This window comes from Bos grunniens, chromosome 25, assembly GCF_055505025.1.
Source record: "Bos grunniens cultivar Pamir isolate PY7600 chromosome 25, Bosgru_T2T1.0, whole genome shotgun sequence".
NCBI classification, from domain to species: domain Eukaryota; kingdom Metazoa; phylum Chordata; class Mammalia; order Artiodactyla; family Bovidae; genus Bos; species Bos grunniens.
Window position 1 is genome coordinate 36,433,765 of NC_141189.1, and position 24,057 is coordinate 36,457,821.

The window sequence follows — 24,057 nt, forward strand, 5'->3', positions numbered from 1 at the left end:
TTTCACGTGATTCATGTCAGTAAATGTAGCACACAACCAGAGTGGGGTGGCCACCACTGACGTCTGCCCAGGAAGAATAGATTCTGCAGGATTAAAATTCCATGTCTTCAGAATGATGGTTGTAAACCAAGAAGGCCTCAGAGTTATCGCAGAGTCCAGGAATTTGTAGCTGCTGGATGATTTTTACAGACGTGTGTGCGCAGAAGCATGATCAGTTGTGTCTGACTCTTTGCGACCCTGTGGACTGTAGCCTACCAGGCTTCTCTGTCCATGGAATTTTCCCAGCAAGAATACTGGAGTGGATGGTCACAAAGCCCACCAAAAAATCTTGCATACTTTTAAAAATGGACACACAGGCAGCTTGTGATAAACTGAATTAATTTCAGGATGAATGACTGTGTGCTGCGTTTTCTGAATGTATAGATGGATCCTAAGTGTCTCTATCACCTTGTCAAATTGACATCTTGTCAGTTGCTTGAAAATTCTGACTTTTACAAACAGTGGCTCTGAAACTAGTAGATTCTGATCAAGGTTTGACAACTGGTAGCACGACCGATTTTGGCAAGACTTTGCTCTCTACCACCTCTCCTGTACCGCCCAGTAAGAACAGACAGGTTCGAATATTCATGCAAGTAGGATCCGTTTTTGGCATCTAGCTCTGAATATTTTGAATACCTTTGCAGTGGAGCCCTCTGGTCACTTTCAAGGTAATCAAGAAGAACAGAGAGCACACAGCCATCCTCAGGGGTGGGAGTTCGGGTCTACCGCAATGAGTGACACCCGAAAAGAGCACAGGATGGTCATTAAGAGGACCAAATTCCAAGTCAACATCCCAGTGACACTTGATGAGTTAAGACAGATTGAAGAGCGAGATGACTTTCGAACCAGACCTGACAAAAGCGATCTAATTCCTCAGGCTGCCCGTCATTCAAACCTGGTCTCCTCACTTCACACACACTTAACCTCGACTTTAACTCCGAATGCTCTGCACTTTTCAAAGTCATCTTTGACCTGAAATTGCCCGAGGGTATGTCTGCTCTGCAAGAGTTAGAGGCTCAACTCAAGGTTATTACCAAATGAGAGAGATAAAAGAGCACAAGCTGACCTTTTCCACTGAAATGTCAGGATTCAGGCCTGGGTATCTTAGCTATGACACTTCGTTGGCTTTTGTGTCCAATGCATACTTGATAAACATCATGCATGCTAAAGAAAACATGTGCATTCACCCCACCATTGCGGAATGATGACACAGAGCTGGTGTTTTCATACGGAGAATGAGCTCTACCTGGCCCAGACCTAGACTTGGAAAGTTGAGCCTCTTCTTATTCCTTTTGTCATCTCTGCACCCATCCAGAAGCTCTTAGAAGGGGACTCTCTGGGCAGCCAACTTTTACTCTAAGTTGAGTGTTAAGAATGTAATTTTGTTCATTGAATCCACAGACATTTCCCACCAACGCTGGGCTGACATAGACAAAGGGACTGTGACTCTATTTGTAAAAAATGAATGATATCCAAGCTGTCATAGCTTTGTCCTTTGGTGGAACTGAGCCCAAAGAGATGGCAAGCTCATCCCTTCCCAAGGTGGATGGTGCAAAGGTCATTCCAAAAGAGAATCAGGGTCACAATGTCCCCCAGTCAAGTGACTCTACCATTTCTTCTCTCTGGGTTGGTGGTGTCTTCTGTCTTGCTCCCTGTTCCATCCTGGTGCTTGAGCAAGACTGTCATTTGTGGCATATAATCTTTAAGTTAAATCTCTGAATCCTCACCACAGATTCCAGAAGAACATATATGGCAGGATACAAGTCAGACTCTGAAATCTGCAGTGGTTTTGTTTTAACAAGGCTTTATGCAGAACTAATTATTCTCTACGATCACCTCTGAGATATAGATGCTCAGTACCCGGGAAAGAGCAAGGTCTGCAGAAATATGTTATGAGTCACTCTTCCCAATAATTTGGCAACCACTGTAGCGAGAAAAACCAAGATGACCCATAACTATGTTAGCTGTCACATGGGTCCCCAGGCTCTTGACAGGGGATCAGCAATGAGCTTGTTTCAAGCACCTGGGAGCCTATTTTCCATTCGACATTCAAGTTACTAACTTGAAGAAGTACCGTTGGTCCAAGTGCAAACATGGTGAACACAGCAGAAAAGTTTATCCTAAAATCATGGAGATCCTGGCCAAAGAATACCCTCAGATAGGATCTAAAATGCCTTCCCCCCACCCCTGCTCACTTTGTATTATGAATACCAAGAAATTACATGAGGAGGGGAGGACTCTGGGGACCCCGGAGCGGCCACTGCAGAGGAGAAGAAAGGCAGTACTTACACCAAACATTTGTCGGAGGTCCGGATCCCGGAACCGGAAGGGGATGTTGGAGACATGCAGCCTCTTGGGCTGGGACTTGTTTTCCGTGTTTTCAGAAGGCTGTGTCTGGGGCTGGCCATCTGTGGGTGCCGCGTCATCTGTCTGCTAAAAGAACAAGAGCAAAGCAAAGAGGCTCAGAGTGGACCTGAACGTGCTTTTCATAAATATATATATATATATATAGGCGTACAGTAGCTTTAGTGTCGTGTTAGTTTCTACTGTACAACAAAGTAAATCAGTTATACATATACATATATCCCCACTTTTTAGGATTTCCTTCCCATTTAGGTCACCACAGAGCGCTGAGTAGAGTTCCCTGAGCTATACAGTAGGTTCTCATTAGTTATCTAGGTTATGCATAGCATCAATAGTGTATTACGATGCAGAGCATCAATAGTGCATATATGTCAATTCCAATCTCCCAATTCACCCCACGCCCACACCATCCCCCCTTGGTATGCATACAATTTGTTCTCTACCTCTGTGTCCCTATTCCTGCTTTGCAAATAGGTTCATCTATACCATTTGTTCTAGATTCCACATATATCCAGTGTGCTTTTGCTTCCTCAAAATGGTAGAAAAATGCCAGAACAAAGGAATAATGCAGGAAGAAACTGCTGAATCATTCATTCATCCAGCAAAGATTTATTGAAAGACCACTGAGTGCCCATCACAGATCCAGGATTCAGCCACGAGCAAAGGAGCAGAGATCCTTACTATCATGGATCTAATTCTTATGGGGGAAGAACTAGACAATAAACTCAAGAAATACAGAGCTGGAGGATGGAGATAAGAGGGAAGGGGATAAAGTAAGGGCAAGGACTCGCTGGAACTGGGGGGCAGGGAGTTTCAGTAGGTAATTAGAGAAAGCTTCATCTAGAAAGGAGACTCCTTCTTTCATCCAGGCTGTTCAAAATCTTAAAATATGCCTACCTAATTGCCAAGGCTGTACAGATAAAAACATTAGTAAATCTCATAAAACATTTGAAAAGGCTGTTTGGTATTCTGAAGTCCAAGTAACCATCTGATGGACTTAAATTTTTTCAAGGTTTTAATTTTTCCTTTCTTGATTTTGCAGACCTGTGCTGTTCATGACAGTTGACCCCATGTGGCTCTTTAAACGGAAATGAATTAAAATTAAATCAAATGGGAAATTCAGTCCCTTCCTCACAGTAGCCACATTTTTGAGTGCTCAGTGGCCAGACATGGCTGTGGCTTCCTTGTTGGACAATGAAGACATAGAGCGCCTATGTTAGAAAGTTATATTGACCCAAGTTGGTGTTGACAATGTTACATTACTGGTATAGTTTGTTACTCTGCCTCCTACTCAGTCCCATCCTCCAAGGAAAAGCCCGGATAACATGATATAACAATGATACCCCCATTGAGGCAGGAACCAGGAGAAAAGTCACAGTAACATTTGATTCAATCATCTAGGCCACTTCCATATGCTCAGTTCTGGAGTTTTAACATTTCAGAGATGCTTCTAGATGCTTTCTCTGCAATTAGCATGTACTGCCTCTAGGTGGCAGTAGACACCATTCAAATGAAATGTCTACTTCGCTAAAACATGATGGAAAACCCATGAAAAAGGCCATCAAGCTTATGAAGGAGAAATCGTCCGCTCGTTCAGTTCAGTTCAGTTCAGTCGCTCAGTTCTATCTGACTCTTTGCGACCCCATGAATTGCAGCATGCCAGGCCTCCCTGTCCATCAACAACTGCCGGAGTTCACTCACACTCACGTCCATCAAGTCGGTGATGCCATCCAGCCATCTCATCCTCTGTTGTCCCCTTCTCCTCCTGCCCCCAATCCCTCCCAGCATCAGAGTCTTTTCCAATGAGTCAACTCTTCCCATCAGGTGGCCAAAGTACTGGAGTTTCAGCTTTAGCATCATTCCTTCCAAAGAACACCCAGGACTGATCTCCTTTAGAATGGACTGGTTGGATCTCCTTGCAGTCCAAGGGACTCTCAAGAGTCTTCTCCAACACCACAGTTCAAAAGCATCAATTCTTCGGCACTCAGCTTTCTTCACAATCCACCTCTCACATCCATACATGACCACTGGGTAAACCATAGCCTTGACTAGATGGACCTTTGTTGGCAAAGTAATGTCTCTGCTTTTACTTACAAGCAATCTAGAAGCATATAACTGGGACAAAACTAATGACATGGACATAATCAGTGACTTTCTCATCAACCCTTGTCCTTATCGACAGGTTTCACTGAAATTTCCTTCCTAACACACACTGAATTGTATTTGTAAGGTAAGACATTCTGGTAGCTGGCGTACTACACTTCCAAGCTTCTTTGGTATCCAAAGCCCTACCAGATACTTTCTTCAACTTCCAAGGGTTGTGTCAAGAAGATAATACACTTGGTTATATTCCTAATGCTGCTGGATCTAATAAAAAGGCTGGTGATAGTTCTCTACCCTGAAAAATGAGTAGTAACAATGCTGTTGTTCAGTCGCTAAGTCATGTCTGACTCTTTGGGACCCCATGGACCGCTGATCCCAGACTCCTCTGTCCTCCACTGTCTCCCAGAGTTTGTGCAAATTTATATCCATTGAGTTAGACAATAACAATGGTGCATACCATATAAGGCTCTGTGATGACCAAACACCATAACACATGAGGCATCATGCCACTGTTCCCAGCACAAGACACAATCAATAAGTGGAAGGCAAGGCATTTTTTAGAATGATGGTGATTTTTACCAAAAATGTCAAAGTGAGAGTGAAAAAGTCGCTCAGTTGTGTCCGCCTCTTTGCGACCCCATGGAATAGTCCATGGAGTTCTCCAGGCCAGAATACTCAAGTGGGTAGCTGTTCCCTTCTCCAGGAGATGCTCCCAACCCAGGGATCGAATCCAGGTCTCCTGCATTGCAGGCGGATTCTTTACCAGCTGAGCCACCAGGGAAGCCCTAAAAATGTCAAAGGAGAGGTGTAAAAAGCCTCATTAAGGAAATATGAAGAGAAGGTTCCCATTTGCTTGGTAAACACATCTTTCCTGAGCAACTACTATCCACGAAGCACGTAAGTTCATCCCCCGAAGCATACACAGTGTCTAGCTTAGCAGAAGAGAAAGAGGCAGAAAAGACAATGGTTAGACAGACTATTAAGAGGGGTCAGAGTGACCCTCAGGGGGTTGAGTCACTCTAAATCAGGGACACACCGTATGGCTGGTCGTTCCTCAGGCTTGCTGAGTCTGGAGGTTACATTTTTACCAGGACATGTCTAAGAGAAAAGGTGGCGCTGCACCAGTGGTGAGCAAAGTATGTACCAAGATGCAGAGAGGTGAATTCTGGATTTAGGGGACTGAGGCAGGAGACAGACAGGCTCCAAGCTAGGCATGTACAACTAGCCTCCTTTTTACATTTCCTGAGGAAGGGGGCAGGTGGGCTCCAGGCTAGATATTTACAATCAGCCTCCTGTGTGCACTTTGAAATAGAAAACAGCAATAGAAACAGGGTAAATAGCCAAACTTTGTCTCCTGAGGATATTAACAGCTATGGCAAGGACAGAGAGGGATGAAACCCAATTTGAGTAAAGGATCAAGAGGTCATATATTTTCCATCCTTGGGGCAAGGGAGACACTACACATGCCCAGAAAGGCTCCTTGGAGGTCAAAATGGAGGGGGCACCACCCTATAATATATGATGCCAAGCACCCCTCACCACCCCTGCCCCGCACTGGCCTCTGGGAAAAATCCATCTTGGGAAAAAGTTTCACAGGCATGTTGGGGAGGGTCCTAGGGCAGGTCAGGAGTGGGAAAAGAAATGAGATAATTGGCCAAAGGTAAACAAAGATCTGGGCTTCCCCAATGGCTCAGCAGTTAAGTATCTGATTGCAATGCAGGTGTTCGATCCCTGGGGTGGGAATATCTCCTGGAGAAGGCCATGAGATTCTCTTGCCTAGAGAATCCCATGGACTCAGGAGTCTGGCGGGCTCTATACTCCACAGGGTCACAAAAAGTCGGACACGATTGAGGCGACTGAGCATGTAGGTAAACAAAGATCTGGCAGAAATGCCCTACATAAATGACTTAACTGCCTCTTTAATGCACGCTTCCTCATTAGGGGGATGCTGACACCCTTTCCCTTTGGGTGTGTGTCTCTGCCTTGCTTCTGTCTTAACAAACTGCTTCTCTGTGTGCTCTCCAACTTGGTTGTGCTGTGTCTCTAATCATAAATTTTGTACCTCTTTCTATAGTTTTTGCCTCCTTGAGAAATGCATTTTTCAATGGGGCAAGGGCCCGGTGAATTTTGCTTCCAGCCTCTAGCCCCTGGGGAACTAGTGGCTAGGATTCGTGGTTTTCATCCAGGCTACCCAGCTCACTTCCTGGGCAGGGCACTAGGATCTCACTTTAACTCACACCTCACTGGCACCCCTTTGAGATTGGGACTACAGGCAGACCTCCATGTCACTGGTCAGAGGGAGCGTGCATGAAGTAAGGGTGGGAGAGGACCCAGCAGAGGGAGGCAGGGGGTGGACCTAAAGAACCCTACAGGTAGATCAAGAGGATACAATTTTTCCTTAAGGACCATAGCAGCGTGGTGACATGACCAGCATGAGACACAGGCTGAGCCATGCTAGACAAATGACAAATGTCTGCCTCCTGGCTGGCTGACTCACCGACTGAATGGGTGAATGCGTTAGGAGTAAAGGAAGAAACGAATGAATGAATGAGTGAACCGTCTCCTTTGCTACCCCCAAGTGAGAGGAAGAACGATATTACAACTTCGACACTTGTAAACTGGATATTTATATATTTATTTATAGTTTTTGGCTGTGCCGGGTCTTCCTGGGGCTTCCTAGGTGGTGCAATGGTAAAGAATCTGCCTGCTGATGCAGGAGACACAAGAGACGTGGGTTCAATAACCTGAGTTAAGAAGATCCCCTGGAGGAGGAACTAGCAACCCATTCTAATATTCTTGCCTGGAGAATCCCATGGACAGAGGAGCTGTAGCCCGCCAGGCGCCTTTGTCCATGGGGCCACAAAGATTCAGACAGGACTAAGCAATTGAGCACACACACGTGCACAATATGAGGTCTGGAGACACACCCACGAGACGGAAATGACCTTGAAGCATGAGACTGTCACTTTCCGAGGGGTTGGGGGTCCTACTGCTCAAACACAAGACTCTTCAGTTTGCAGAAGCAGCAGGGTAGTTCTTAGGCCTTCAAGCCACTTTTCCCCTTCAGTCAGAAGTTGCTCTTTAAATGCAAATGAAAACCTGCTCCTTCTCCTCCCAAGAAGGAAACTTAAGATTTGGATTTGTGTGTAACTGCTGGATGTTTCAGTTTAATAAACCTAATTAGGAATTACAGAGATTACGATTAAACATATTAAATGATTAATAGCATTATGCTGCTCATGTGAAAATTTAAATTAATCATCTTTAGTCAAACAGGACTTTGGAGAAATCTTTGTGTTGTTTCCTTTGATAAAAACACGCAACGCTCAATTGATCACTGCGCGCTGGGCACAAATACAAAAAATGCTCAGAAACGGCTGTGCCGCATACCTGTGTGTTAAAAGTAATTTTTAAAGATAACACGGAAAAAAGAAAAAACTAAACCAAAAAGTTATTTCAGACATCGTCGGGAGCTTCTCTGGTGGCTCAGTGGTAAAAGAAGCTGCCTTCATGCGACATGGCTTCGATCCCTGGGTTGGGAAGATCCCCTGCAGAAGGAAATGGCAACCCACTCCAGGATTCTTGCCTGGAGAATCTCACAGGACAGACGAGCCTGGTGGTCTGCAGTCCATGGTGTTGCAAAGAGTTGGACATGACTTAGCGACGCAACAACAACAGAGGAATGGAAAAGGAAAGGGAAGAGGGAGGGTATCAGTATCCAGAGGCTGACAAAGAAGCATAAGGAAGCAATCTAGAAGATTGAGCGTGCTCACTTGTATGTTGCGATGTGATGAGGACCATATGGAGCACAAGGCAAACAAAAGAAGCTGCGACAAAGCCTCGATCTCGCGAGGGGTCAGAGCTAAGGGAATGACCCTTAATGACCCCTCATCTTGAGTATTTCAGGCTGTGAGGTTTCCTTTTTGCTGGGAACTTTCAGGGAAAACATATTCAGCACATACTCAGGGTTTCATATCCCTCTATTAGTCTCCTAAGAAATTACCAAAAACGTAGTGACTTAAAGCAACAGAAATCGATTCTCTCTCAGTGGCAAGGGCCAGAAAAGTTCAGTGAAGATGCCCTCAGGGTCCCGCTCTGGCCAGAGACTCCCAGGAGGACGTCCTTCCTTGTTCTTCCAGCCACTGGTGGTTTCTTGGCTCGCCTGAGCTGCACTGCTAGAGTCTCTCATCTCTGTTTGGCTTTCTTCCCTCTGAGTGTCTGAGATTCAAGTCTCCCTCGGCCTTTTTTCTTCTTATAAGGACATTAAGGACACTGGATTTAGAGCTCACACTAAATTGAGGCTGATCTAGGCTTGAGATCCTTAACCTAATTGCATCTGTAAAGACCTTTTATTTTATTTTTTTTCCAAATAAGGTCACATCCCCAGGTTTACGAAGGTCAGAACACAGACACATATTTGAAGGCCTTCGTTCAACCCACGAAGTCCCCTGCTAAGCAAACAGATGGGAAATGCTTGGAAAATGAGTAACTGTTATCAAGAATTATCAAGGAACGGTTGCACTTTTTAACCAGTCCTGGTGGTATGAGGCTTTCAAAACAGTTGGCCTCAACCCAGATGCAGAAGAAGGGAGAATGCCCCCACTAGAGCTGTCCCCGGGTTCTCAGCCATCACACTGGTCACTCTGATGAGTTCTCACTTCTCAGATGGCTCAATAGTAAAGAATCTGCCTGTCAATGCAGGAGACGTGGGTTTGATCCCTGGGTGAGGAAGATCCCCTGAAGAAGGAAATGGCAACCCACTCCAGTATTCTTGCCTGGGAAATCTCACGGACAGAGGAGCCTGGAGGGCTACAGTACATGGGATTGCAAAAGTCAGACATGATTTATGACTAAATACTTTGGCCACCTGATGTGAAGAACTGACTCATTTGAAAAGACCCTGATGCTGGGAAAGACTGAAGGCAGGAGGAGAAGGGGATGACAGAGGATGAGATGATTGGATGGCATCACGACTCAGTGAGTTTGAGTAAACTCTGGGAATTGGTGATGGACAGGGAGGCCCAGCCTGCTGCAGTCCACGGGGTCACAAAGAGTTGGACATGACTGAGTGACTAAACTGAACTGAACAGCAAAATGAGAAGAGATTTGAGCCTTCCCTTCAAACACAGGCTCCAAGACCCCTTTCTGTACTTGCCCCTGAATGCAGTGATGACCTTCAGCTGGGCTGAAGCCTCCAGAAAGGCCACCAGCACTTGAAAGATGAAGACCTGCCTGCAGGTTCCTCACACAGATGGACAAGCATCCCTGAGGAGTCCACTAAAGCCTATGGCAAAAGCACAGGGTGAGATTTCTAAAGATAAAAATAAAACAATGTGAAAAAGCTACAAGACTTACTAACAGAAGGAACCATCTAGAACATGTCTTTTTGAAAGGCAGGATCTACCAGGTTTGCGATTACATTCCCTAAGGCTGGTGCATGTCAAAGCTTAGTGGGAATTAATCATTGAAAGAAGAACTCTTGATTTATCCGTGTCTGATTTTTTTAAAGTCACTTTGGCTCTAAAGTGAGACCCAGCTGAATTAGAAATGTACCTTGTAACCACGTCTGGAAGATCAGAAGGTGGAACTTAAAAACCAAGCAAATTAATACTGTTCCACTTGCTCAGAGATAGAAGGAAATTGAGATGAGTACGGATGTTAGCGGTGTAGGCAGAATGGCTGGGGTGTTGTCCCTCCCAGAACCTTCCAGGCCAGACCCTCACCCTGGTCTAGGAGATGCTGCCTTGATCCCTGTCTCCTGGTTTTCCCCAGTTTTGCTCACGAGCCCCTTAGCTCTCCCTTCAACACTCAGCACATTCCTTAGTCTTCACACCTGTTTATCTGTCCCCCTTGTCTGGATATTATTCTCTCCCCACAACACTGTGGGTCAACTATCCTTTGGTAAAAACTAAATAAATAAAACAGCTGCATCAGCATCTCCTCCCTTCATGCCTGTTGCTCTTGCACAGCACACATCACTTCTTGCTTTTGCATTATATGCTTCTGTTAATTTCTATCATCTGTCTTCTCTACCAGAATGCACAGTACATGAGAACAGGGAAGGCAGAACCTCTATGCACTTACCTCTTACCTCTTAGAGCAGAGTTTCTCTACAACAGAACTGTTGGCACTGGGGGTTCCTTAATTCTGTGATGTGGGGATCACCTGGTGAACCATAAGATGTCCAGTAGCATCCCTGACCTCCACCCACTAGATGTCAGTAGCCTTCTCTGGGGCTAGGACAACTGAAAATCTCTTTGAGGCTTCAAAGGTCCTGGGGGAGCAAAACTGCACCAATTAAAACCACTCACCTAGCACACGTGGTAAGTTCTCTGTAAATATCTGTGGCATACATGAACAAACCTGGTTTTGCCACAAGTGAGTTGCATGAATCCTGACTTCATGTCTCTGGGTCTTAGTTTCAATTTGGATAAAATGATAAACCCTGAACGTTCCTTGGAAGAACTGAGCTGATGCTGAAGCTCCAATACTCTGGCCACCTGATGAGAAGAGCCAACTCACTGGAAAAGACCCTGATGCTGGGAAAGATTGAAGGCAGGAGGAGAAGGGGGCAACAGAGGATGAGATGGTTGGATGGCATAAGCAACTCAATGGACCTGACTTTGAGCAAACTCTGGGAGATGGTGAAGGACAGGGAAGCCTGGTGAGCTGCAGTCCATGGGGTCCCAAAGAGTCAGATGCAACTTAGTGACTAAACAACAAAAATGATAAATGCATCTCTGTCTAGATCCTTTAGTGTAGGGTCATGAAATCAAAGCACCATGAAGAAATGGGATCATCATCATCCTATTACAAATAGGATTAATAATCATCAGCTTTGTTCTTTATTTCTCAGGCCCATGGATGTCAGTGACTCTGAAGTGCAGCTTCCTCATCATTGCAGGAAAGGTTGAAGGACCCTGTGTGTTCATCCCTCAGTCCTGTCTGACTCTTTGCAACACCAGAGACTGTAGCCCACCAGGTTCCTCTGTCCATGGAATTCTCCAAGCAAGAATACTGGCATGGGTTGCCATTCCCTTCTCCAGGGGATCCTCTTGACCCAGAGATTGAACTCAGGTCTCCAGCATTGCAGGTGGATTCTCTACCATCTGAGCCACCAGGGAACCTACATGATGCAAAGCCCATTAACTCCAGAGGTAGGTTTCCAGGAAGCTCTTGGCAGAGGTTCCCAAATACACTCATTAGAACGGCAAAGCCCGCTCCTGCTCTGGTCCAGTTCGAGGGCTCTATTAGGAGGCAGAATGTGTGCCTCAGAATTTTTCCTAATAAACAAACTCCCCAGATATCAGCGCAGGTTATAAATGTTAAGAAAACACCACCAGCTCTTTAATCTCCTGATCGCTTAGTGCTTCCATTAAAAAAAAAAAAAAAAAAAGAAAACCTTAATAAAGAACCGTGGGGCTCCCTCTGCTATAATCGTTCCTAAGTCAATGAATAGCTCTGAGCAACCCAAGGCTAATCCTGGTGAAATTGGATTTTGATATCGACCAATCCAGGGACGACAGTTGGAGAGAGCAGGCATGGTCATGCAGGAATCCGCGCCTTTCAGATTGTGGCCCCGCCGCCCATGGTCTCCTCTCTCTCAGCCCAGGGACTCTCTGCTGAGTTCACCTGTATACCAGGGGATGACCAGATCTCTGGGAGGAGAAGCACAGGAAAAGGGCTTTCCCCAGGTGGCACTAGTGGTAAAGAACCCCAATGCAAAAGATAACAGGGACGTAAGTTCAATCCCTGGGTCGGGAAGATCCCTTGCAGGAGGGCATGGCAACCCACTCCAGTATTCTTGCCTGGAGAATCCCACAGACAGAGGAGCCTGGAGGGCTACAGTCCAAGGGGGTCCCAAAGAGTCGGACATGACCAAGGTACTGAGCATGCACTGTGTGGTCAGTTGCTCAACTGGGTCCAATTCTGAGACCCCCTGGACCCAAGGGTCAAACTTGCCATCTCTTGAATCTCCTGCATTGACAGGTGGATTCTTTACCACTGGCACCACCTGGGAAACCCACATTATATAATAGGTACTTTTTGAGTCATTCCAGGAACATTCTCTGGGTCCATCTTCTTTCCTGCTGAGCATCTCTCACTCTGCCATGAAGGTATCAAAAGAGACCATCCAAGACTCAACCCTGAGGCAGTTAGATTTCCCACCCTGCCCCACCTCCCAGTCAGCCCACTGAATATTCAGCATCTTCCCTCTGCTAAGGGCATCCCCCACCTCCACACACAAGGCTCTCAGTGGTGATAAATAAAAAGTGTACTTTTGAATAGCCAGCTGCTTCTCCCTCCTCCACCAATCAAGCTATTTCTCTGAGAGAAAAGCTGAGTGTCTTGGAGGTATTATTTGATTAAGTTGACAATATTACTGGGAGAGATAGTTGAGTAGCCACTGCGATGTACTTGGGACCAAATTGATTTGTGTTACGAACACTTGGCCTGTCTCTTCTCGCAGCCTGAAGAGCAGTCTTGATTTAGCCAGGAATGCCGGGTGAATTTAGAGGATCCACAGACTCTCTCTCTCAATCCATGGAGAACAGCAGGGCCAGAGCACAGACTAGCGTAATTCAATACATTGCACTATAAGCTCCGAAAATAATATCCTGGAGCTTTGCAATATACCTATTTGATTTGATTTGTAAACTTGATAAAAAAGCAATCGAGAAAAGTTCAGGGGGAAAATATATATGTTCTAAGCAAAAATGTAACTATATTGAATGTGTACAAAGGACCACGGAAAGGAGCGAAGAGGTGAGAAAAGCATGCATACTAAACCGACTTCCTACCCTGGCATTAGACAATATTACACACTCTCCATTTAAAATGAAGCAAGATGGTGCAAAGTGATTTTCCATTAAAAGTAATAATCGTGGTAAGCCCAGGGAATGTGCATTAAAACCCTCATCTCGGGTTCTCTAGAAATCCAACTTCAAAACGGGGCCTGTGCGGATTCACTCGGCTTCCTGCTTTTTTTTTTTTCTTTCCATTTTAGCTCTGTAGGCAAACAAATAAGTTAATCACACAGCTTTGGATGGACTTAATGCCTCCTTCCTGATTCAGCTGGGCTGATTCTGTAGCCAGGTGACACAGAATTAAGAAACATGTTACATTTCTTTCAACTCAAATTCAGTGCTCTGCCAGAATGATGAAATTCCTAGGAAAGGAGAAGGACTGGAGGACAGAGACAGGACGACTAAATATATTTTGGCTTTTGGTTTTTTTTTTTAGGTCTTTGAAAGAATAGGATGAGCATGCAAGGGCCAAGCACTGCACACATCTGTAATGGAGATGAGTTGCCAAGGTGTCTGTATTAGTCAGTGCTGGCTGCTGTAACAAAATATCCCAGACTGGATGGGTGAACCCACAGACACTCATTTCTCATGCTTCTGCAGGCTGCAAAGTCCACGATCAAGGTGCCAGCATGTTAGGTTTCTTGTGAGAGCACTCTTTTCTGGCTTGCCACCTTCTGGCTATGTCCTCATACAATGGAGGGGGGTGAGCACATGTGCACTCAGTCATGCCCAACTCTTTGCAACCCCGTGGATTGTAGCTTCTCTGTCCAAGTGATTTTCCAGGCAAGAGTACTGGAGGTGGTGGCTATTTCCTCCTATAGGGGATCTTCCTGACCCAGAAATCAAACCCATGGCATCTATTGTGTCTTCTGCATTAGCAGGTGGATTCTTTACCACTAATGCAATCTGGGGAGCCCCAGAGAGGGGATGGCCTCTCTCAATTCCTCTTCTAAGGATACTTATCCAATCAGGAGGATCCCACCCTCATGATGTCACCTAAACTCAATAACTCCCTGAAGCCCCCACCTCCCAATAACATCAGTGGGTTAGGGTTTGAACATAGAAATTTGGGTGGGAGGCAAGGGGATGGAGGCAGGGGTGGGGAGAACCAATTCAGTCCATAGCAATGTTTAGCAGAATCTGCAAATACCTAGGAATAAGAAAAAGTGTTTTGCCCTAAAGGACTTCTCTGGTGGCTCAAACGGTAAAGAACACGCCTGCAATGCAGGAGACGTGTGTTTGATCCCTGGGTCAGGAAGACTTCCTGGAGAAGAGAATGGCAACCCACTCCAGTATTCTTGCCTGGAGAATCCCAAGGACAGAGGAACCTGGCAGAGGGTGGGGCTATAATCTGTGGGTTAGCAAAGAGTTAGACATGACTGAGCAACTAACACACATAATTATTATGGTGATGGACAGCTAGAACAGTGCCTGACTCCTGACAGTCATTTGATAAAGATTAGTTGAATGACTGGCACTCTGTTAAGCTCACTGCATCGCCTGATGACTCAGAGAAGATTCTACTGTTTGGCCCCATTTTATGATCAAGGAATTTGAAGTTCAGAGAGCTCAGAGCTTCTTCGGGATGCTCAGTAATTACATGGGAGGCACAGTGGCAGGGTGGGTGGGACTGATTTCCTGGGTCAAACCCCTGAATGGCACATGAAGACCATGGGACAGCTTTCTGATCACCTGGTGATTAAAAACAGCCAGGTCCACTTTCAAGGACCTCCAAAGTCCATGAGATGCAAACCCACTTCCAAGTGCTGCAAACCTGCCCTGATGGACCTGCAGTAGCAGGGCGTGTTCCCTGCCTCTCCGCCCCTCCTATTCCAGCACTTGTGAGAGGAGGTCCACCCTGGGACCCTCTTCTTCCCCTGTTAGGGCTTGTCCTTTGGGGCAGGGATTGGAAAAAAGGATGTGGGAGGTGAGGGACATTCAAAGAAACAAGATGCTTCCCGATGGGGAGAAACAGGTGGACTGCTGGGCTTTCTCTGTCATTCAGCCAGAGCGCATGTGTGGCTTTGCTGAGGGTGGTGGGGCCTGAGGGGTCAGCACGTTTGGGTTACTTGGAGCCATGATCAGCCACCTTCCCCCTGCCGCCCCCATTCAACTTCTACTGTTGCCCAGAGCCCTGTGTCTTCAACGCTCCCAACTCTCCTTATAAGCAGGGTCCCCTCCTTGAGCACTAGGCTTTCTGGACAGCCTCAGAACCCCTTCCCATCCTTCCTCTGAACTTCAGGCTCTTCCAGGAGCCAGGGGAACCACAGGGAGCAGAGGACAGGCAGCCGGATGCGTTCTCCATGACAATCCTTTCCCATCCTGCTGTTTCTAACTATGCCAGCACACCTCTACCTTTATAAATCCCCAGGTAAGAAGCAGGCAGGAATCCTCTGTTAATGACATCCCGGGGCCCAACTGATTCAAGGAGCATGTCAAGTTCTTGCATAAACTGTTCTGCCTTCTCCTGTTTTGACGGCATCATGAAGATCAGGCTTCTTCTTTAGCCCAGCAAGCACATAGCCTGAAAGAGACAGCAACCCCCACCCTCCCCCTCCAGGAGAGACTCTCCTACGGCTCTCCTCTCATCCCACCTGAGTCCCCGTGTTGTCTTTAATCCTCCGTCTCACTCAGAAATCAAGGTCAGCTTAAACATCGATTTAAAAAGAAAAAAAGTGTTGCTATTTTGCAAAGAATCTTCAAATCCTCAAAGATTCCTCCCCCACATGTATTTAATTTAACCAAATGGCAGACCTGTGCATGGTGTTCATTCCCCAGGCCTAAGAAGACTGCTGACAGCACAATCTGGCTGCAGAAAATGAGTGATGAATTTAAGATGAAACTGATCTCAGCTAAAATCCCTGGATTTGCCTTATTAATGACCTTTCTTTGTATAAATGCTTGAAACAAAGAGACAAGCATGCCGAGGGTTTTGTTCTAGGACTACTTGAGTTTTCTCAGTGTCTCAGACATATGTGGATGTGTTTCCAAGACATAGGTGGATGTGGTTGTGTGTGTGCGTGTGTGTGTGTGTGTGAACGTGGATCTGTCTATTCCGACACTTGAGAGCTAAAGAATTTTGTCTCATAATGTATGTGATTTCTGCAAATGGACACAGTTCCAGTTACTTCTGAGTTCCAAATCTTATTCATAAGTAGGCTAATTTCTAGTGCACTGGTAGATGGGGAGGAGTTTAAATATATATTAGGAAATAAAAATACTAAGAAGTGCACTCTGAAAGTAGACATGCCTGCATCTCCATTAGAGTTTGCTCTTTACCTAGACAGAGAGCAAACTTTTCCTTAAAGGTCTGTTTAGTAAATTGATGGCTGATCTGCCTCTGTTGAGTCCCTGGGACAGCAAGGAGATCAATCCAGTCAATCCTGAAGGAAGTCAACCCTGAATATTCACTGGAAGGACTGAGGCTGAAGCTCCAATATTTTGGCCACCTGATGCGAAGAACCAATTCATTGGAAAAGACCCTGATGCTGGGAAAGGTTGAGGGCAGGAGGAGAAGGGGAGAGACAGAGAATGAGATAGATGGATGGCATTGTCGACTCAATGGACATGAGTCTGAGCAAACTCCAGGAGATAGTGAGGGACAGGGAAGCCTGGTGTGCTGCAGTGCATGGGGTGACAAAGAGCGGACATAACTGAACGACTGAACAACAGCTGCCTCTGTCGCCCATGAAAGCAGCCAAAGGCAGTGAGAAGAAGGAGAAAGAGCTGCCAGTCCTGGGCCATCTCTCATCTAATTATGTCATTCGTAGCTCTAATAAGAATAGGGTGAGGCTGCAGGAGATAAGATTTTGGTGGTAGATGTGATGCTGCATGACCTAGGGCAAGTTACCTGCCTTCTCAGAGTCTCCAACTCTTCATCTGTTTAAGGAAAATGATACCACCTCCCTCCTGGGTCAGAGAGAAGCAAATGGAATTATGTCCCAGAAAGTGCTTTGACTACTTCAAGATGTTCTGTATCTATGAGCAACAATTTCCATTTTTGTGGGTTAAAGGGAAAAGCAAGATGTTCCCACATAGCAGATGAGAATATGGAAACCAACGTAGAGACTAGAAAGCTTGTTTATTCATTGGTAGTAGTAACGTTAGTCGCTCAGTCATGTCCAACTCTTTGGGATCCCACGGATTGTAGCCCGCCAGGCTTCTCTGTCCATGGGATTCTCCAGGCAAAAATACTGGAGTAGATTGCCATTCCCTTCTCCAGAGGATCTTCCCAACCCAGGGATCAAACCCGGGTCTCGGGCAACAGGCAGATTCTTTCCTGTTTGAGCTACACGGGAGACCTGTAGTCACTGGACTACAGCCATTGAACCTTTAGTCATCTGAGGTCCTTCAACTTAAGAGACTTGGATTCAAGCCCAAGTTTTGTCCATCTCTCACTGTGTCCTGTCTCTGGATTGAAATTTAAGGCACCTGAAAACATGAAAGCATTGAATTTTGTGGCTTCCAGGTACCTATAAAGTTGACTAGTCAAGGCTCTGAGACTCGGGAAGGGTGAGTGGGGAGACCGGCATGAGAGACCCAGGGGGTTGTTCTTGTTGGTCCTCCTAGCAAAATGCAGGTTTTGTGTTCTGAAAGGTAGACAGCTTCACCTGTGGTTGGAGAGGTAGAGAGTGCTGTGTGAATGACATCAATCTATCTACAGGCATATTCAGACCACGTCTAAGTGACCTGGGGAAGTTAGTTGAAAATGCAGGTTTCTGGGCCTTACCCCACAACCGATTACTCACAATCCTGGACCCAAGATGAATCATTTATAATCATTTCTCGTGGGCGACTCTGATGTATCTCAGAGTCACTGTTTCATTCTTTAGGGAGGCAGCAGTGCTGAGCTTTTGTGTCGGGACTAAGAAACCAAATGAAAGTGGAGCTCCAATCCCAGTTATCCGACCTTGGACTTGTTACACGGCCCCTCTACACCTCACCTCCTATGAATTCATTCCTCCAAAGAGCACTGATGGACTGCCTTCCATGTAAAGGACCAGAAGATGGGGAGCATTAGGACCACAATGCAGGCACAGTGATGACCGGTGACTTAAGGTGTTTTTGTGAGCACTGAGTAAACATTAGTCACGGCACAGCAACCCTCTTGAGACACCTTCAATAAGCAAAAGCACCATTTAGAGGACACACCCCAAGCACTGGGTTGGATCTTGTGTGTATCTGGGTTTGCACACAGCTATTGGATTACCCTTGATTTTGGGGGGTACCCTGTCTCTCTGAATTAATTCTTCTACCTAAAAAGGAGACATGTATTTTTAAGGCTGATGGGCGTGGGGATAGGGTGGGGTAGGGTGGAGGCAGGTGATGTTTCAAAAGGTTTCTCAAATGGTTTCAAACGGTTAGTCATACAGAATTTCTTATGGATCTCAGATGCACCTAGCTTTCTCTATGAGGTCATATTTAGAGAGAGAGGGGCTTGCCTGGTAGCTCAGCTGGTAAAGAAGCCTCCTGGAATGCAGAGACCCCAATTCTATTCCTGGGTCAGGAAAATACCCTGGAGAAGGGACAGGCTATCCACTCCAGTATTCTTGGGCTTCCCTGGTGACTCAGATGGTAAAGAATCTGCCTGGAACATGGGAGACCTGAGCTTGATCCCTGGGTTGGGAAGATCCCCTTGAGGAGGGCATGGCAACCCACTCCAGTATTCTGGCCTGGAGAATTCCATGGACAAACGAGCCTGGAGGGCTACAGTCTATGGGGTCACAAAGAGTCGGACACGACTTAGCAGCCAAGCAGAGCATACACACACACACACACACACACACACACACACATACGTATATGAGAGAGAGAAAGAGAGAGAGAAAGAGCAAGAGAGAAAGGGAGTTGTATAATGTATACATCCTAATACAATCACAAGGTTGAATTCCAAGGCTGATGGAACATTCTGATGGGGAGGCTCACCTCTGACTGATTATTTGATGCTTTTGATCTTTTTCTATTGAATCTGAGATTACCAGCCTCCTTTTCCATTCAGCCCTGCCCTGCAGCTTTCCTGACATTTTGTTATCTTTGCCTAAACCTTTCAGGAGAGGCCTCTGAACCTTTCTCCTCTGCTGACTGGGAGGGGAACACGATTTACTGCCTGTGCTTTCACAGAGAGCAACCATCCTTCACTGAAGGGCAAAATAAAATAAAGCTCTGCGATATTTTTATGCAATTTTTAGAAAAATCTTTTAAGATGAGTAAGAGTGGAGTTCATTTCACTGAACTGCAGAGCATCAGCTAGGAATATGGATCCCCAACTACGCTTTCTATCCTGTTACAGGTTATTTTCATCCACTTACTCCAAAGATGCTCTGAAAGAGGCTTAGGGCACCGGCTCTGGAATCTGAGCCCAGAGCAGGATCACCTGGGGAACTCCTAGGAAATGCAGATTCCAGGGTCCTAGCCATTGCACTGCTGATTTTCGTTAGTCTGAAGCCAAGGGGTGCTGTGGGCTTCCCAAGTGGTGCTAGTGGTAAAGAATTCGCCTGTCAATGCAGGAGATGCAAGAGACAAGGGTTTGATCCCTGGGTCAGGAAGATCCCCTGGTGGAGGGCATGGCAACCCACTCCAGTATTCTTGCCTGGAACATTCCATGGACAGAGGAGCCTGGTAGGCTACAGTCCATAGGGTGGCAAAGAGATGGACACGGCTGAGCAGTTAAGCACACATACGCAAAGGGATAAGGCAGCCTATCCCTACGGAATGGTGAGAACCAATGGTTCATTTGTCAGGGCTACTGTGAGCCTGTTGTTGAACACAGCCTTGAAAAAAATTAAATAAGAGGGTGGGATGAATTGAGCGAGTAGCACTAACATATATACACTGCTGTGTGCAAAACAGTTAGCTAGTGGGAAGCTGCTGGGTAGTGCAGGGAGCTCAGCTCGGTGCTCTGTGATGACCTAGGGGTGGGATGCGGTGGGTGGGATGGAAGCTCAAGAGGGAGCAGATGCATGTATACATAGGACTCATTCACTCTGTTGTGCAGCAGAAACTAACACAACATTCTAAAGCAATTGTACTTCAATTAAAAAATAAAACAATTAAATGATATAAATTCACCCTTAAATAAAATATATAAAAAGGTCATAAGTATTCAAACTCTGCTTCCTAATTTTTTTTTACTACACTTTACTAGTTTACAATATGGTAATATGGTAATACGATAATATGTAAATATGATAATTTATGATAATTTACGAGGTGCCTTTGAAATTTCTTTCTGTTTCTTTAATACCTGAATGGTAGAAATTCTACATAATGTTTTGCTACTGCGCATCTTCAGCCAACTCTGCATTCAGTGACAAGGCACTAGTAGCTTGAAATCGGCCATGGGGGAAGTATTTACACCACCGAAACTGGTAAAGTGTCCTGAACCCCTCCTGCTCCGTCAGTGGCCGAGGACAGTTGTTAAACATTTACTACCCCATCACTGGTGGAAGCCAGGGATGCGCGTTTGTGACAAGCATACCAGGCAATTCTAATAAAAGTGGTTTCTGGTCCACAGTTTAAGAAATGCTGACAAAGTTTGAGAACAGCCAGTCCGTGGAAGAGTTGCATTCTGATCACTTTGTTGGTTGCTTTAAAATTCTCTTTGGCGATAAGACAGTGCTGAGAACTGATGAAGAGCTAGAGTCTAGGATCAGAACCACGTGGGTTCCAGACCTCGGCCCCAGGACAACTGTGCACCATGGAGCAAATTAGTTCTCCACGCAACCTCCATTGCCTTATCTGCAAAATGGGTTTTTAATAATTGTTTTGCAGACTCACAGTAAACAACGGATATATATGCGCTTAGTTGTGTCCAACTCTTTTACGACCCCATGGACTGCAGCCCACCAGGCTCTGCTGTTCATGGGATTCTCCAGACATGAATACTGAAGTAGGTAGCCATTCCCTCCTCCAGAGGATCTTCCTGACCCAGGGAACGAACCCAAGTCTGCTGTGTCTCCTGCAATGCAGGCAGAGTGTTTACCCCCTGAGCCATCAGGGAAGTCCTAGTAAACAATAAAGTACATAATTCTTATTAGAATGCAGCACCAAGACCCAGGGATCTAACCCACGTCTCCTGTGTCTCCTGCATTGGCAAGTGGTTTCTTTACCACTAGAACCGCCTGGGAAGCCGCACCCTTCACCCAGCTTCCCCTGAAGTTAGCATCTTTCCTAATCACATGCATTCCTCCAAACTACGAAGTTAACTTTGGTATTCTATTATCAACCGCGGATTTTACTTGAATTTCCACGTATGCTTTTCTTCTCTTGCAGGAGCCAATCCACTTGCATTTGTGGGATTTGGGTCTTTACTCTGAGAGAAATGGGGGAGCCACTGGAGGGCTTTGAACCAAGAAGAGGGGTAAAATAATTTACATTTCAGCAGGATTTCTGGGTGTTTTCTTTCTTTACTTAAATCTGAGTTGAGCAGGAGGATAGGAAGATTACTTGAAAAGTAATTTAATGAGCTCTTCCTTAAAGGCCCCGAACGCTGCCCACTAGAATAGCAAATGTCCTTTATTGGAGTTATAACTGAAAGAAACAGACAAGAACAATTATCAGGCATTTAATAAATGCAAAATGCTATGTAAATGCTAAATAATAAACATAATATCCATTTCCTTAGTGTTCTCCTTGATTTTTATGACAACAAGTGCTAACTGTCACAACCTCTTGGATTTATTAATATGCTATTCCTTTCTCCCTAATAACCAAGTATTCTCAACTTGTATTTCCTTAATTGTCTGAGCTAATAAGCTTGCCTGGTTAGGACATGGTGATAATGTGGCTGAAATTACAGGTTTGCTGTCATGCATTTGGCTTTGCATGAGAAAATGAAACCAACCAGGAGCTTGGCAGCCAGAAAAAAGTTGGAATTCTCCAGGCAAGAATACTGGAGTGGGTTGCCAAGATCCAGGGAATCTTCCCTACCTAGGGATCAAACCCAGAACTTCTGCAATGCATGCAGGTTCTTTTACCATCTGAGCCAGCAGGGAAAACCCCAAGCTATACATGCAGGATGTTTTGTTTTTAAAAGGGTGAGGGCTGAAAGTGCCTGAACCTGGCCTCTGAATTCATTTACATTCAAAGTCAGCTGCTCAGTTTTAGAGTTACAATGCCATGAACATGCCCATATTTCCAGAGAGGAAACTGAGATCCAGAGGGCTAAATCTGGGTTACTCCAGCTACGTGTTAGAACAGCTAATGACCAAGAGGCTGAACTCAAGAATTCAATTTTCTTGGTTTGAATCTTTTTTCGACTACATGCTGTGCAACCATGAATGTGTTGGTTAACCTTTCTGGGCTCAGATTGCTAGTCAATAAAATGGACTTTCTTATAAGAGGATATAAAATACAGGATTGCTGTAAGGATCACAGAATGCATGGAAAGCATTTAGTACAGGGCTTGGAAGACATCAGTGAATGACTTATCATCCCTGGGTTGCCTTGGGAGGTTTTATGCTGCTGGCCCTTTTGCTGCTCCTAGCATGCTCTTGGAGAAGGCAATGGCACCCCACTCCAGTACTCTTGCCTGGAAAATCCCATGGATGGAGGAGCCTGGTGGGCTGCAGTCCATGGGGCCGCTAAGAGTCGGACATGACTGAGCGACTTCACTTTCTCTTTTCACTTTCATGCACTGGAGAAGGAAATGGCAACCCACTCCAGTGTTCTTGCCTGGAGAATCCCAGGGACGGGGGAGCCTGGTGGGCTGCCGTCTATGGGGTCGAACAGAGTCGGACATGACTGAAGTGACTTAGCAGCAGCAGCAGCAGCAGCAGCAGCAGCAGCAGCTCTTAGACAATGTTGCTGTTGTGCAGTTGCTAAATCGTGTGCAACTTTTTGCAACCCCATGGACTGCAGCACACTAGGCTCCTCTGTCCTCCACTATCTCCTGCAGTTTGCTCAAATTCATGTCCATTGAGTCAGTGATGTTATCCAAACATCTCATCCTCTGTCGCCCCCTTCTCTTGCCCTCAGTCTTTTCCAGCATCAGGGTCTTTTCCAGTGAGTTGGCTCTTTGCATCAGGTAGCGAGTGTATTGGAGCTTCAGCTTCAGCGTCAGTCCTTTCAATGAAGATTCAGGGTTGATTCAATATTCAACCGAAACTGTCAGTTTGTCTTTTATCCCAACTAAGCCATGGGCCCTGAAAGAGTAAGAACTGGGTGGCTATTCTTTATCCTTAATGCCTAGAACAGAGCCTGGTACACATTGATGGCTTCAGAGCAGAACAAAAAGAACTCTATGCATACAGGCTCAGCTACCTCTGAGGTTAGATGACACCATCTACCAGCCTCTTCTTAGCCTCCAGAAGCAGCCTTCTCAGCTCACGAATTCTTCAAGGTTGTTACTGCCCTAGCATTCAGACTACCCTTCAGTTCAGTTCAGTTCAGTTCAGTAGCTCAGTCGTGTCCGACTCTTTGCGACCCCATGAATCACAGCATGCCAGGCCTCCCTGTCCATCACCAACTCCCAGAGTTCACTCAGACTCACGTCCATTGAGTCAGTGATGCCAGCTGACTCCATTCTGCTATAAGTATTCCCCTGCAGCTGGGGCTTACCACAGTGCTTCATCTGCGCAACACCCAGTACCTTCTGGAATGAATTGTGCATCTTAGCCCCAAGGCATGGCCACTTGGAGGTCTTCATCTGAACTGTGACTTTGCCACATGCACCTTCCTGCCCTGTGAGTGTTTGTGGATCAGTGTTTAGCACGGCCTCACTGCCCTGTAAGTCTAACATCCCTTC

General features: G+C 45.8%; 1 protein-coding gene across 25 annotated transcripts in view; it reads right to left on the reverse strand.

Moving 5' to 3' along the window:
* Nucleotides 1-24,057, reverse strand: part of RBFOX1 (RNA binding fox-1 homolog 1) — a 2,446,597-nt gene that overhangs the window by 140,990 nt on the left and 2,281,550 nt on the right. For all 25 annotated transcript variants that reach the window (XM_086375894.1, XM_086375900.1, XM_086375889.1 and 22 more), the window contains one exon: nt 2,329-2,472. In XM_086375894.1, the coding sequence (XP_086232020.1) occupies nt 2,329-2,472 (144 nt within the window). The remainder of the gene's footprint in view (nt 1-2,328; nt 2,473-24,057) is intronic.